Below are 15664 nucleotides of genomic sequence, written 5' to 3'. Positions count from 1 at the left end.
CATGGTAACACCACCCAATTGACCTAAAACCCAGTAAGTTTTTTTTTGGAAGGGTGGGTGGAAACTGGAGCATGCGGAGGAAACCCACACTGACACAGGGAGAACATACAAACTCCTTACAGACAGCGCCAGATTCAAACCCCAGTTGCTGGCGCTGTTACCCGAACTTCTTGAGCAAAGAGCTCTGCTTTGGTCCAATTCAGACTGGTCAAGAATTCTGAATGGGCTCAAGTATTTCAAACAGCAAATGGAGGCAGAATAATTGAAAACATTCGATGTATTCAAACGGTCACAAGCAAAATCACTTTTCAATGGCACAGAAATCAGTGTGCGCCTTTAGACAGCAGCATCTTGCCCATCTTGGCCCTCGAGTCCTTTAGAATTTTGGGATTAACCACAGGGTCGAGAAATTATGTACAAAGTTATCTTATAGATACAAAAAGGACAACTCAAGTATTTGGAAAAAAACAGTATCTTTATTTTTAAGAAATCAACGAAGTCAAAAGTAGTTTGCAAATTCTAAAGTTCCCACAGAAAAAAACATGAAATTAAGTCAATTGGTAGGTTCAATGTTTCTCAAGGGCAGCCAAAACAGTGGAATGTGTAGCTGGAGGCAGCTGACACTGGCAATCGTTTCTGGTGAATGACAAGAGCAACAGGGGACATTTACAACTTCCTCAGCAATAAATGGATCAGAGCCTTTCTACATGACTCTTAATTGATCAGTTCATTGTACAATGCAACAATTTTTTTAAAAGCAAGCTCCTGCTCGAAAAATGTAAATGACCCACAAGTTCAAAACGAGCATAGTAGATGGTGGAAACAGTAAAGCTATTAAGTGGAGAAAAGAGGGAACGAGTCATCTCATAGCCTAATGAAGTTCAACTCAGTGCATCAGTGGCAAATGCATCGCGAAGCAGATGCAGGAAATCACTGCACCAACTGAAGGCAGCTTCACTTTCTCAGGCACAAGGGAGTGCATTAAAATCAGTGCATCTTCACAAAAGACAGTAAATGGTGCAGCTCAAACAGGAGGCAATCTCAGCAATTCAATTTTCAGAGGCAGGAACAAAATGAGTCGTGACAAAACCTGAACTGTCTCCTTGTTTCTGGAGATTAGAGTGGTGCTCGCTTTGTTGGCTTCTAGTTACTGATTTCTCAAATGCCTCCAAAAACAAGGAATATCTTGTTACATACATACAATAAAGCAGCAAAAATCTCAGTTGTATATAAAAACTATGCTTGAGGATTTAATGTGCTGCTGAATGCCAGTCATTTTAATAATTAATAAATAGCAAGATTATGGTCCCTTTGGCTTGAAATTGCACTGAGGCCAGGTTTAAAACACCAGATATACTGTACATCAAGCTCTTCCCCATTTGCAGATTTCATTTAACCCTTTAGCTCAGAGACACTGGTCAAACTTCGGAGGAAATGCTTTGGTGACCAAGTCGGTGCCTCACCACAAACTTCCCAAGTTTGTTATCATTCAGCATTGCACAATTCTGTACAAGATGTTAAAACAGACCAGGCAAAAACCTTTGAACAAATTCACCTCTGTCAAAGGGTTACTGGGCCAGCTAATAACCTTAGTGCTAAATTATTGGCAAATCAGTACAACAAAATACATTCCAAATTATTCACTTTGTTCATCATTTCTCCAACAGCAAAACAGCTGTTGAACAATAGAGATTATTTAAACCAGATGATCCCACAACTCTGATTGCCAAATGTTAAGCTGCTTAGAAGTTTGCATTATATCAAGTTACCTTGTATCTGCCTCAATCTTCAATTTTTAAGCAAAGTTGATCCAAATTTCAGTGGATCCTACTTTAGCAATTATACCACAATCTACTGGCTACTAAGGGAGCCTCCCTTGGACAATCACCCAAGAAACACCACTGAGAGCAATTCAGAACAGCCCCACGTTCTCAGTGTACTGCTTCAAGGGCAGTGCGTTGCAGGGAAATTGTATTGAACCCGGAGAGCAAGATTCGCTCATTGAGACTTTAAAAAGAGAAAAGGAAAACTTATGCTGGTGTTGGCTAACAATAACTTCTATTCATGCAACAAAAGACCAATGGCGATTGTTGTTGCACGTACAAACAGAATTGTAAGCAGGAACACGGTTTAGTGCAGTAACAATACCCATCCAGATGATCACCATGTGCAAAACAAAATGGAAAATTTCAAACAAGATGGTGTGCAAATCAAGGCATGAACAATTCTTTACAAAGCCTGGATGCTTGGGAATGGGGTAACATTTTCTTCATTTACATTTGAGCAAAAATATTTTGTTCATTTAAAAACTCCAAATATAAATGCAAGAGAATGTTCAGTAATGCAGGGGCATGCCACAGTGATGTTGCAATGGGCAGAATGCAGGAACATTTACTTGTGGCACTGCCCATTCCCATCACGGCTAACAAATTGTGGAAGAGTGGCTGCTGGGCACATTCTGGGCTGGTCAGGTGGCATTGAACTGTTAACCTTTGCTATTCTGTAACCCATCACTTTATCTCCCTGGCACAGAACCAAGTCATGACAATAACTGCAAAGTTAATCTTTGGGAGTGGAGGTGGGGTCGGGGGAGAGGCAGGTTTCTTGCATAATTCAATGGTTTTGAATCAATCAATTGTGAAAGGGGTAGTCCATTCAAGCTTCCAGGGAACAGGTTTCAAGGGAGCTCTGTACTCTGTAGCAACCTTCCTCTCACCCCACCCTAACCTCCCTCCTGCACAGACTGCCCAGTTCCAGTCTCAATCCCATGAAAAACTTGTGTCATCCAGTTCAAAGTCAGCTTTGTTATGCAAACTGACAAGGATACAGTAGAAAATATTTGGAATAATCAAAGAGGAACAAATAAATACAAGACCAGTGGTGAGTATTGATTCACAAAATAACCTGTGCAACACCCTGGTTTCACAGTTCTAAGTTCTATACAATACATTCAAGAGTTTCCCTCTCCAGGAGTGGCAAATGGGCACTGGGAGAATTTGTGCATGGGGTTTGAGTTCAAATCTTCACCATGTACAGATTAGAGCAAGAAACATACTGATGTTGCTCCTCCTCCCATTAGAGTTCAGGGAATGTTATGGGTTAAAGTATTTCAAACTGTTAGAAATGGGCTGAATTGTACAGGACTTTGCTGCAGTGCAGTGATTCCAGTGATAAGTCTGTCTGAAAGGATCCACCCACTATCTTGAACTGTTGGATGCAATCATGTCATGTACCGAGTGATGGCTCTCAGTGCATAGAGTAACGCGGCTTGCATCCGAGCTTCCAGAAGCAGCAAGTTTATGTGCACCTAAGGTGGAAGGAAAAGAAGCACATTTATGGTAATTGTTACCACTCTAGTACATGGCACATGAATCACATCACCAGATTCAGGGACAGCCGCTACTCCTCCACCATCAGACACCTAAGCAACAAAATCAATTTCTTTTTGCTGAAAATTCATTTTCTGTACTGCACATTTATTTGCACTTCCTGCTTTGCTTACATTTCTCTCAAATTTTGACAGGCCCATTCAGCCCCCGCCACCCAAATGACCTACAACCTCTATGTTTTTGAACGGTGGGATGAAACCGGAGCCCATGGAGAAAACCCATGCAGACACGGGGAGAAGGTACAGAGTGCCAGATTCGAAGCGGGTTCGCTGGAGCTGGTACAGCGCTGCGCTAACCATGGAAAACTCCACTGCATGATTAAATCAAACACTGGAGGCAAGAGGAAGCAGAGAGAGGATCAAAATAAGGAGCAAGTGGAAAAGGTCAGGACCCTTGGACACCAATTTCCTTTGTAGAACTAGGATCAATAGAACAATGACTCATTAATACTCACTGGAAAACCACAAGTGACCAATTCAACACTCTATAAAGCACTGAGACTGCTTTTTTAAAATAGTTATATTTTAAACAGGAAATTTTAATTTGTAATCCTGCTCGTTTTGTTTGAAGCTTTTGTCATTGAAAAGAATCAGAGTTTATTATCATGAACATGTGTTACAAAATTTGTCATTTTGCAGCAGCGTCGCAGGTGCAAAATCAACATGAATTTGATTTTAAAATAAATAAATTAGCATAAAAGAGAGAGGAAGTAAGGAAGTGTCTGAATGTCCATTCAGATGTCTGATGGGGGGGGGGGGGGGGAAGAAGCTGTTTTTGTACAGGAGGTGACTATTAAATTGATACAAATTTTGAGTATACGTTTAAAAGACCCAGGGTCACAGTGGGCAAAAACCTTCCCTTATGAAGTTTAGTGACTTTTAAAAAGGCCCCTTACAACTGTTGCTCAGCAAACATTGGTCTTCAACATATCAGAATTACCCCATTTTTTGAAGATTAACCTTCATTTTTCTAGCATTTGTCTTTATGAACATTCTCTCCCCTTTGAGAAATTTCAAAAGCATAATGTGAATTGCTGCTCAATTATTTCAGGATGGTCACAAGGTAATAGAAAGGACTGCTCTCAGATTACTGCACCTGAGCGGGACACCCAAGCGCACAAGGACCACTGGTCTGCTACTGAATCCCAGCATCCTTAGACTTTTGTGTTTCACTCTGGTGAGTTCCCCCACTTGCTGCTGCACTGTTCCAGATATACAGTCTCTTGGCTTCGAATATACAGGCTCTTCCTTTACAAGGCAAAAGACTGCCACACCCATGCATGCGCGCTATTACTCTCGCGCATCACATTGCTTCTGTCAACAGAGGTGACCGGCACCGCTCTCGACAAAGGTAAGTACACAACCCCAACAATATGTAACTGATGTTTTGGGCCTGAGCCCTTCAAGGTAGGAGTGAAGAGCAGGCAGGTGCCCACATTAGAAGGGCAGGGGAAAGAGTACAGACCAACAGACAAAAGATGTTAATTGGATATGGAGAGGAGGATGGGAGAGCGGAAAGGTGACAATTGATAAGGGTGGGGTTAGCTCTGTGAATGCAGAGCTGGGGTAAAAGAGACAGTTAGAGGAAAGAAGACATAGGGACAGAGTGACTAATATAAAACCAATAAGTCAATGTTAATGCCACCAGGTCAAGCAACATCTATGGAAGGCAACAGTCGATGCTTCTGGCAGAAGCCCTTAATCAAGAATCAGCCTGGGCGGTTACCCGTTACCTTACATGGATGTTACCTTGTGTGCTGGGTTCTTTCACAAAGCAGGCTGCATTAATACTGTAGCACTCCATCTGAATTCAATACTAGTAGTGTGATAAAACTCTCCCCCTTAAGTCATACATACCTTTTCAGAATGTCTGAAATGTCTCCAGAAGCCAGCATACATTCTCTTGGTAGTTTTTCCTGGGTAACAAGCAACAGTCTTGATGTAGATCTTTAGGCTACGTTCTAGAAGATGATTGACTTCACCGTAGTCATAGTCATCATATCTGCTCCAGAGAGAGTAAAAAAAAACAATTGGAATCGGTTGCACCCAATTGGTCACGTTTCCATCTGGGAAAACCAGGGTAAACTGCAAAGTGACAAACCTTATGCCAAATACACAGTGGATATAGTTCCAAATGGCTCTTCTTAGCATGGAGGTGTCAACACCACAGTGCATAGCCATGGTGTTGTAGGTTAGATTGTACACAACTTGAAACTTGTCATCTAAGAGTTGGCCAACTTCAGGGTATAGCCGATTAATTAAGGAATAGCCGTGGTCTTCCCAGGAATAATCCTAAAATCAGAGGTATACCATGTTTAGGCAAATAAATGGACAGTGTAAAATCCCCATCATTGTCCGTTTTTACACAGGAATAGAACTGCAATATACAATCTCACCTCAGCCTATCAGACTTTTTTGATGAGTCTATTATAGGCTATTCAGCTTTATAAAGCCTCAGCATTGCATCCCGGCTCTTGCATTCTATTCCCCTTGAAATTAATGCCAGCAATGAATTTGCCGACACCGACTCAACCTGCAAGTTTACTTTCAGGCTATCCTGCACGAAGACTCCCAGATCCCTTTGCATTTGGGTATTTAAATTTTTTTTCCCCGTCTAGAAAATAGTCTGCCCATTTATTTTTTTTCCAACCAAAGTGCACGACAGTACACTTGCCCCATATTGTGTATTGTATTTCGTTGTATGGACAGTGTGTTTCATTTGCCACTTATCTGCGCGTTCTCCTAATCTGTCCAAATCCTTCTGCAGCCTCCCCACTTTCTTTTCTATACAGTGCCCTTCTATCCAGCAGTGGAAACATGTGAATGCCTGGTATCCCTCAGATGAGGGGAAACAAGGGATTCTACATGGGAGCTGGTCTAGAACATGATTTCCCCTGCGCCAGTCCACAGAAACCCAAGCCTCTCTGCTTCTACACCTCCAAATGCAGCATCTGGTCACACGGTGGCACCAACTGACATCAGGAACCTGTTGATATTCCGAACTAATTAACTTCCATGCACTATCCAATTAACTCTGTTCTCGCTGCTGTCATCAGGAAAGAGGTACTGGTGCCAGGAACAGCTGCTACCCCTCCATCAGACTCCTCAACAACAAACTCAGACTCATTTAAGGACCCTTACTTTGCACACTATTTATTTTTCTATATTGAAGTTAGTTTGGACTTCCTTCTTGTTTACATTTATCTCTGTGTAACGTTTCTTTTCTTGAGAAAAGTTTTTTTTTGCACTAGAAGAAATAATGCCTGGCCCGCAGGAAAACCAGAGTTGTATGTGATGTCATATAATGCACTCTGACAATCTGAACTTTTATTTCGATTGCATACGCAATCCCTGACCTCTACCATTCTGAACAGGGTCAGAGGCCCTTGGTCATTCAGGCTGAGGTTACCTGGGCCCGGAATGTTGGTGGTGTTTGCTCCCCTCGCCTACTGAAATCTTTGTACCCAAAATCCGCATCTTCAACAAAGCACGATACATTTGTTGATGATTGCAACTCATTATCATCTGTTGAGGAAACAATAAACAACAGCCTTTAGTTAAAAAAAAGTGGAACTGGTGAGAATGCGAGTTTTAAAATGTTAACTAGGAGAGAGGGAGATGAACCACATTCCATTTTCTGGTTTTTGCACTTCAGCAAGGCCAAGGCAGATTATGAACTCCTTATATGGCAAGGACAGTGAAAGACCACCAACCATTGGGTAATAGACATGACCTGGTTAACGAATCCCAAGAGAATTCGAGGAAACTTATTTGTATGGTGAAAGTTTTTTCGAATGTTTTGGAAATTTGTCTGTATAAATATTCAACCTGTGTGCCACGAAGCAGAATCTCTTGGGGTGAGACTAGCTGGTTGTGGCAGTACTTCTTACTGTAACAGAGTTACTTTTTTTTCAAACTTTATTTAAAAGATAATAAAAACATAACATACAGTATAGAAATAATCAAGAAAAAAAGATTTTACATTAACACACATCCCACCCTCCCACCCCTACAGCCAACTCCCTTAAGGGGAGTAAAAAAAAATATAGATTATATATATATTTAAAAAGAAAATATTATAAATGTTAATAACATTTCAAAGCATATCTAAATGCATATATTTCAAATACGGAGACCACTTACTAACAAAAGAAGAATAATTATCATGTAAATTATAAGTAATTTTTTCCATAACAACATACTTTCAATTCATTATGCCAACGTGATATATTAATCTCAGTATCATCTTTCCAAGTACTAGCAACACATTTACGCGCTACTGATAATACCAAACGTACAAAAGCAATTTGAATTTTGTTCAATCCCATTCCCCTTAACGAATACAAATTTCCCAACAAAAAAATCATTGGATCTAATGGTAATATAAAATTATACAATTTCTCCAAAACTACTTTAATTCCTTGCCAAAATGAATGAACTTTAACATAAGTCCAAACAGCATGTAGAAAAGTTTCAATACATGAGCCACATCTAAAACAAGAATCTGAATTACTAAACCCATATATTTTTTTTTAGCTTTTCTGGGGTCAGATATAATTGATGTAAAAAATTATAATTAACCATTCCATGTCTTACATTAGTCAATTTAATTACATTGTCCTGACACATATTTGCCCAATCATCTTCGGGAAAAGTAAATACTAAATCACTCTCCCATTTAAGTTTAGATTTCTCCCAATCTGTCCTATCCATACTATCTTGTAACAAATTATACATAACTGAAATATAACCGTTTTTCGGTATAGATGAAATCAAAGATTCAAATCTCTTCAAAGTAGGTAAAATCATCTCTACCATAATTATCTTTTATCAAAGCTCTAAGTTGATAATACACAAACAAAGAATTTATAAGTATATCAAATCTTTTTCTCAATTGATTAAAAGAAATTGTCCCGCTACAAAACAATCTTGTATTGTCTTTATACCTTCAGAATCCCAAATCTTTAAATGATTATTAAACAGTGAAAAAGGAATAAGCTCCATTATACAATGGAGTTAAAATTGATAATTTATCTTTCGACCCTAACACCCTGCTTTTTTTAATCCAAATCTTTAACAAATGTTTCAATATCAGCATATCATATTGCTGTAACAAAATCAAATTCCAACAAAATATAAATTCATGTATCTCAACCCTAGAAATATACACCACTTCCACTTTAGTGCAGCTGGAAGGCTGATCTAAATCCATCAATCTACTAATAAACTTCAACTGGGCCACTTCATAACAGTTTTGAAAATGTGGTAATTGTAGTCCGCCCAATGTATACTTCCATGTAAGTCTATGTAATGCCTCTCAAGCAAATTTACCTTTCCATAAAAACTCTCGCACTGCTTTATTCAAATCTTGAAAAAAGCCCTTAAAAAGTAAACAAGGTATTGACTGAAATATTGAATTCGAGGAAAAATATTCATTTTAATACAATTAACCCGACCTATCAAAGTTAATGGAAGATCTTTCCACTTAATAAAATCTGCGTTAATCTGTCTTAATATAGGTACATAATTTAATTGATATAATGATTGATAATTAGAATCCATAAACACAAATTTAATTTTACTTGCCAACCTTAATTTTGTAATAGTTTTAAATTCAGAAAAATCTCCCACTCCAACTGGTAAAATTTCACTTTTATCTCAATTAATTTTATATCCCAATAATTCTCCAAACTTCAGCACTCTTGCAATTGTTTCAACGACCATTCCAGATCCATCAAATATACCAACACATCATCCGCAAATAAGTTAATTTTATATTCTTCATTCTTAACCCTCATCCCTCTAATTTTTTCATTTTATCTAATAGCCTGAGTTAACGGTTCAATAACCAACGCAAATAAGGCTGATGACAACGGGCAGCCCTATCAAGTTGAACGAGTCAATTTAAATTGTAAAGGAATCTGTCCATTTGCCACCACCCTAGCAATTGGGTTCATATATAAAGCCTTAACCCTACCAATAAAAGAAGGGCCCAATTTAAATTTCTCCAACACTTTAAACAAAAAATCCCACTCAACCCTATCAAAAGCTTTTTATGCATCTAATGCAACCACCAATAGGTTGGTTGCTTTCGATATGTGTTGATCAAAGTAATTAATCGAAATATATTGTCTAATGCATTTCTATTCTTAATAAAACCTGTTTGATCAATATGTACCAATTTGGGTAAATATTTAGCAAGTCTATTCGCTAATACTTTTGCTATAATTTTATAATCCACATTTAATAAAGAAATACGTCTATATGAAGACACTTTTAATGGATCTCTATCTTTTTTTTGGAATGACAGTTATTAAAGCACTTGAACATGATTCTGGTAACTTCTGATCTTCAGTAACTTGATTCAACAATTCTCCAAATTCATTAGAAAGATCATCATAAAAAAAGTTTATAAAATTCCACAGGGAATCCATCGACCCCTGGGGACTTTCCATTCGGCATTTCCTGAATAGCTTCCTTAATTTCAAAAGCCATAAATGAAGATTCCAATTCTTGAATATCGTTTCCATCTAATACCAGTAACATTAATTTAGATAAGTAAGAGTCAATAGAACCATTATCCTGTTTCCCCTCAGAAGTATATAATTTTAGATAAAATTAATAAAACTGGTCATTAATTTCCTAAGGTTTAAGTAACTTTTGAATTCTTCTTAACAGCATTAATAATCCGAGATGTCTGTTCAGCTTTCAATTGCCAAGCAAGTACCTTCCTTATGAGCTCTTTCCCCAACACATAATAATGTTGTTTAGATCGATTAATTAAGCGCTCAAACTGGTAAGTTTGTAAAGTATTATAACGTAATTTTAACCTTGCTAATGTGACTTTTTTTATCTTCTGTTATATCTTTCTGAAAATCTTTCTCTAACTCAGCAATCTTATTTTCTAACTCTCAACTCTCTGCCATATATCATTTCTTAACTTTTGTAAACTAATAATCTGCCCCCTCAAATAAGCTTTTAAAGCATCCCATATTACAAAATGATTATCCACAGAATTAACAATCTTGGTCAAAAATAAAGAGATATGTTCTTTAACAAAAGTAACAAACTCTGGTTTTTTTCAATAACATTGCATTAACCCTCCATCTAAACGACAGACATATTTCCACAAGAAAAAAGTAATAAGGAATGATCTGATATAACTCTACTTTTATATTCAGCTCGTAATACTCTACCTTGTAAATGCGCTGATACCAAAAATAAATCAATTCTAGAAAATGAATCATGTAGTGAAGAATAAAAAGAAAAATCTTTCTCTGTAGGATTAACTTTTCTCCAAATATCCACCAAATTTAAATCTTTCATTAACGCATTAATTTGTGTTGCCATCTTTGATTTCCTTATACTTTTTGGATTTCTGTCCAATAAAGGATCCAAAACACAATTAAAATCATCACCAACTAAGACATTTTCATTAGCTTGAGTTAACAATAGAAAAGCTTCTGAAATAAATTGCTCATCATCTATATTAGGGGCTTAAAGATTCAGCAAAAACTTTACAGTTCACTCTTAATACTCTGCCACCATACCCCTCTAAATTCAATTTAGACATCTTTTTTAACTACTAATATATGTACACACATAAAATAATGCTCTCTTCTATAATTCTTCCAAAAAACCCCCCCTTAAAAATAAATAAATAAAATAACAGAAAAATACAAAATAAAAACCACCCAAAGGTAGTAATTCCCTAAAAATCTGGGTGTTGTAAACCCATTAGCGGCAGATGACTATCAAAGTTTTCAGTGTCATCCACTCCCACCTCTGCCAGATACATATTTATTATTTAATTAAACACAATAAAATATAGTCCATATATTCAGCGGAATGATTCCAAGCCCAATGACTGCTCCGGATCTTCAAGACCAAGAAGACTTTGTGTCAACTCTTCTTTCTTTCCATTCTTTCCATACTTTCCATTCTTTCCATACCCATGTCCATTTGCTCTCCTCTTAGGAGGCAACGGAGGAGAACGCCCATTTCTTTGCAGTTCCGGCAAAGTATTAGCAAAACCAAAGCATCATGATCATTCTCAAAGAATTGAGATTGAAAATTTCCATAAAAAACCTTCAAAATTGCAGGATAACGAAAAGCAAACTTGTAGCCTTTTCGCCACAAAACATCTTTGGCCGTATTAAATTCTCGTCGTCTTCTAATAACCTCTTGGCTCAAATTGGCATAAAAAAACACTTTGTTATTTTGAACCATTAATGGAGACTGATTCTGCCGTGCTTTCTGTACTGCCATACGTAAAATAATTTCTCTATCTTAGTATTTTAAACAACGAACCAAGACTGCTCTCGGTGTTTGTCCAGGAAGTGGTTTTCTTCTCAGAGCTGTGAGCCCTATCCAGTTCCAAACCTTCAGGGAAAAACTCTTTATCCAGCACCTCTGGGATCCAGTGCTTAAAAATTTTTATAGGGTCAGCACCTTCAATGTCCTTTGGGAGACCAACTATTTTCACATTATTCCTTCGACTTTGATTTTTCAACGAATCAATCTTCTTCATTAAATCTCTTTTCTGAATTCCCCAATCTACAAAAGAGCCTTCCACTTTTTCCATTTTTTCTCTATTACATTCTACCTGATTTTGACCCTCAAAAAAGGCTGTTTCAATTTTCTTAAAATTATCTTGCACAGTATCGACTGATTTTATACATCTATTAATATCACTCTTAACTACAGTCATTTCCTGTTTCATAGTTGACATTTCATCACACAGGGTATTCATTTTTATTTTCATCTCCATAAATCCTTGATTCACCTGAGTTGATTTTGTTTGGACATATTGTGCATTTGACAAGCAATCCCTTCCAAAATAGTAAACACTGAATCCATTCCAGATTCCACCTCCACTTTTTGAGATCTACCTCCTTTAACTACAGGCTCCTCCTACTGGACAAATTCCAATAAAGTAAGTTCCTCTTCTTCCTCAGTCATCACAGATCCTTTAGCTGAACGGCTGCGGGTCTGGGCACCCGATGCTGGCACCCTGACCTCTTCGGGATGCTGGTGTTCGGGCTCCCCCACATCCCATACTTTATCCAGCAATTCTCGGACCCGGGATGCCCCATGCAGTTCAGACAAAGCTGTCGGACGCGCAGGAGCATCCTCCGACACTACACTGCGTGCCACCGGACCGCCCAGTGAGGTCGTGGGTCCCCTTGTCGGCTGTGCCACCCACGAGCACGGCTTCACGTGAACGCAGGTCGGCAATGGCCGAGCTCACTAAGGTGTCGGCGCCATCTTGCAGAGGCAGGATTGGCGCCGGAGTGAAACTCGAATCGGCTGGAGTCCTCTGAGGCTTGGAGATTCCCAATGACGATTCCATGGATTCAGCTATGCAGGTAGTTCTCAATTCTTCAGCACTTTTGTATGGTAATTTTTTCTGAAGTTGAGGTTTAAATTTTTTCACATTAGATGCCATCATAAATCACTGTTATTTAAACAACGGTAAATATTATTTTTAACCACTTTTATGCTTTTTAAAAACCGGGTATTTAGTGATCCACCTGGGGAAAGGTGGAATACACATCTTTCTTCTAGCCATCTTGCCACGCCCCCCTGTAACAGAGTTCTCATGCTTTAAAAAGTGAACTAAAACATTTGCAGCTGTATTCATGTTTATCAAGTAACCTCAGACTCTCATTTGTACAAAACAATATTTATTTTTATAATACTTGTCCTGCAGGTATTATTTGTCTGTATGTGTGTCATGTCTGCATGCTTTTGCACGGAGGACTGGAGAACACTGTTTCCTCGGGCTGTACTTGTACAATCAGATGACAATAAATTTGACTTGATCAGGTCCACTTTAACATCAGAATGAAAGAGGTTCTTCAGCCCAAGTCCCTGCTGATCATCAAACACTCAATTCATACCAATTTCCATTTCATTTTTACCACATTCTTGACAAGTCCCTGAGATTCCACCACTCCATTCATTTAGGGCAATTTTTATCAGCCAATTAGTGTACCGATCCACAACCCCATGGGATTGTGGAAAGAAATCTAATCAACTGAGAAGCCCAGACACAGAGAACGTGCAAACTCCACACAGACAGCAGTGGAGCTCTGGATTGAGCCAGAGTCTGTGGAACCACAAGCTGTGCCACCCCTTCCAACAGCCCCCAGTTACTGGATTGGAGGTTGCTTCAATGTTTACCTGCAGGTGCTACAAACAAACTTTCCCGCTTCTCATTTTCGAACCGTGATGCCTTCTCCTCTTGGCTTGCTTCCTCGTTTTGTTGACCTTCTTGCAGCAGTTTCATTTTCTCTATTAGCACCTCCAGCTCGCACAGATCCTCTCTGCTCTGAAAGACGTTCAAAAATCAAGGCACTAGATTAAGCAATGAGATTTAATCCTGGGAATCCTGCCAACAATTCTTTGATTCTTTCCCACCTCCCATGTCACGAATACAAAAGCCATCCAGTTAGCTTGGCTATGCTGATCACAACAACCTCAGACCACCTTGTAACCAACTTGTCTGCCAGATTCTCAACAGTGGTTTTCTTAGAACCTAGGGATCAGTGTACAAAGCTGGCTGGAGCCTTCTCTCCCCAAACTACCCACCCATCTGAAAATGCCAATTCAAGACCTTGGTTCTTGGTCCTTCCTCATTTTCATCTGATGTCAATGACCAGAGTTAAGATCTCCACATCCAAAATCCTCCCTACTTGCAAAACACAAAAGTCTGCGGATATCATGGTTGAAGTAAAAACCCAATGCTGGAGAAACTCAGCAGGTCAAACAGCAAAGATAAAGATCATGTAACAAAGATAAAGATGCAGAATCAATATGTCGGGTTTGAGTCCTTCAAAGTACAAGCAAAATGTAGGCAGATGCCCAAACCTTAATGAAGGGCTCGTCTGAAATGTTGGTTATATATCTTTATCTTTGCTATATAAAGTACACAGTACCTGCCTAAATTTTGCTCATACCTTTATAAAGGACTCAAGCTGACACGTTGGACCTACTGAGTTTCTCCAGCATTGTGTTTTTAATCCTCCCCACTTGACCAGCAACAGTCCCCAAGGTCCAAAAGTGTTCTATCCCTCATTGATGTACATTCTGTGCCTGAAAGCACTGCAAAGATTCTACTCCCCCCCCCCCACCAAGCCTTTAATACCAAGGCATTCCCAGTTAATATTTGGGAACATGAAACCCCCAATTTAACCTTTATTGCTTCTTTGATACCTGCCTACATGTCTATTGCTGCATCTGCCAAGTGTTGGGACTTGGCAATATACCCCTAGTGACATTGCCCTTTGTCGTTAGTTTCAATCTCTGCCCATATGGCCCTGTTGGAGGTTTCTAGGATATCCTCTCAACATCAAAGCAGTGGAATCTGACGAAACATAAGACTTCCACTTCTACCACCCCTCCATCTCACCTGAGAATAATACACCCTGGGAAAGCAGTAGCCCTTCCTTCAACTATGCCTCTGGCAGATTCATAGACCCCAATGTGGAAGCTTTGAATTCATCTACTTCATTAGTTATACCCCTTATATTAAAATAGATACAATTTAGCTTTGAATTCCTTTGATATACACTTGCTTGCTCTGCCTAGCAAACCTACCATTTTTTCCTCTAAATGATGGTCTCTCCATCCAAACTATTCCACAGTGATTATGACAATCCCTACATTTGCCCAATCTCGGTATGTTTTGGATTAATTATGTGGAATTTTCAAACTGAACAATCAATCGCACTTCATTTGGATTTGGAGCTCCGGTTGCCAATGGTTTGGACTGGAGTCTATGCAGCTGCAGAGGCTGGAGGAGCACTGGAGGCAAATCCACGGACACAGCGACTCTGAAGGGACTCTCTTTTGCTTCTTTCTCCTTTCATTAGGGGCACCAGCCAGCGCTCTGTTTGCCTTGTAGCAGACAAAGGCTGAGAACATCATGTATATTGCTTTTTTAATGCAATACATTACAATAACAGGGATCTTCAAATGGTCTTTTCACATGTTCGCATTATTTCCACCTTCAGAACATTTCCTCAATTCACTTCCAAACCCTGGCTATTTTGAGATTATGGGCCTCATCCTAAACCAACATCGAGTCTGCCAGACCAATCCTCCCTCACCATCTAGAAAACCAATCTGCACAACAGCCAGTTTAAATTCTGCAGAATTAGAAACTCAATAGTTAGGTGGTTCACTAACCCCAACCACCACTTCAGTGCAATACTTCCAGAAAGGGAGAGGGGATGTATGGCAGAAAACAAATCTTCTTCCTAGGTGCAGGGA

At 39.0% G+C, this 15664-nt stretch overlaps 1 protein-coding gene across 6 annotated transcripts in view; it reads right to left on the bottom strand.

Annotated features, from left to right (window-relative positions):
- Positions 1–456: 456 nt before the first annotated feature.
- The window catches only part of LOC138741290 (sestrin-1-like), a 96863-nt gene continuing 81655 nt past the window's right edge, over positions 457–15664 (bottom strand). For all 6 annotated transcript variants that reach the window (XM_069895123.1, XM_069895124.1, XM_069895122.1 and 3 more), the window contains 5 exons: positions 13574–13721; positions 6798–6913; positions 5490–5680; positions 5246–5390; positions 457–3307 (listed from right to left, as the gene is read on the bottom strand). In XM_069895123.1, the coding sequence (XP_069751224.1) occupies positions 3221–3307; positions 5246–5390; positions 5490–5680; positions 6798–6913; positions 13574–13721 (687 nt within the window). In that variant the 3' untranslated portion in view covers positions 457–3220. The remainder of the gene's footprint in view (positions 3308–5245; positions 5391–5489; positions 5681–6797; positions 6914–13573; positions 13722–15664) is intronic.

Source organism: Narcine bancroftii, chromosome 8 (genome assembly GCF_036971445.1).
Source record: "Narcine bancroftii isolate sNarBan1 chromosome 8, sNarBan1.hap1, whole genome shotgun sequence".
NCBI classification, from domain to species: Eukaryota; Metazoa; Chordata; class Chondrichthyes; order Torpediniformes; family Narcinidae; genus Narcine; species Narcine bancroftii.
The sequence above is the reverse complement of the archived record's forward strand: the minus strand, read 5'-3'. Positions and strand labels throughout refer to the sequence as shown.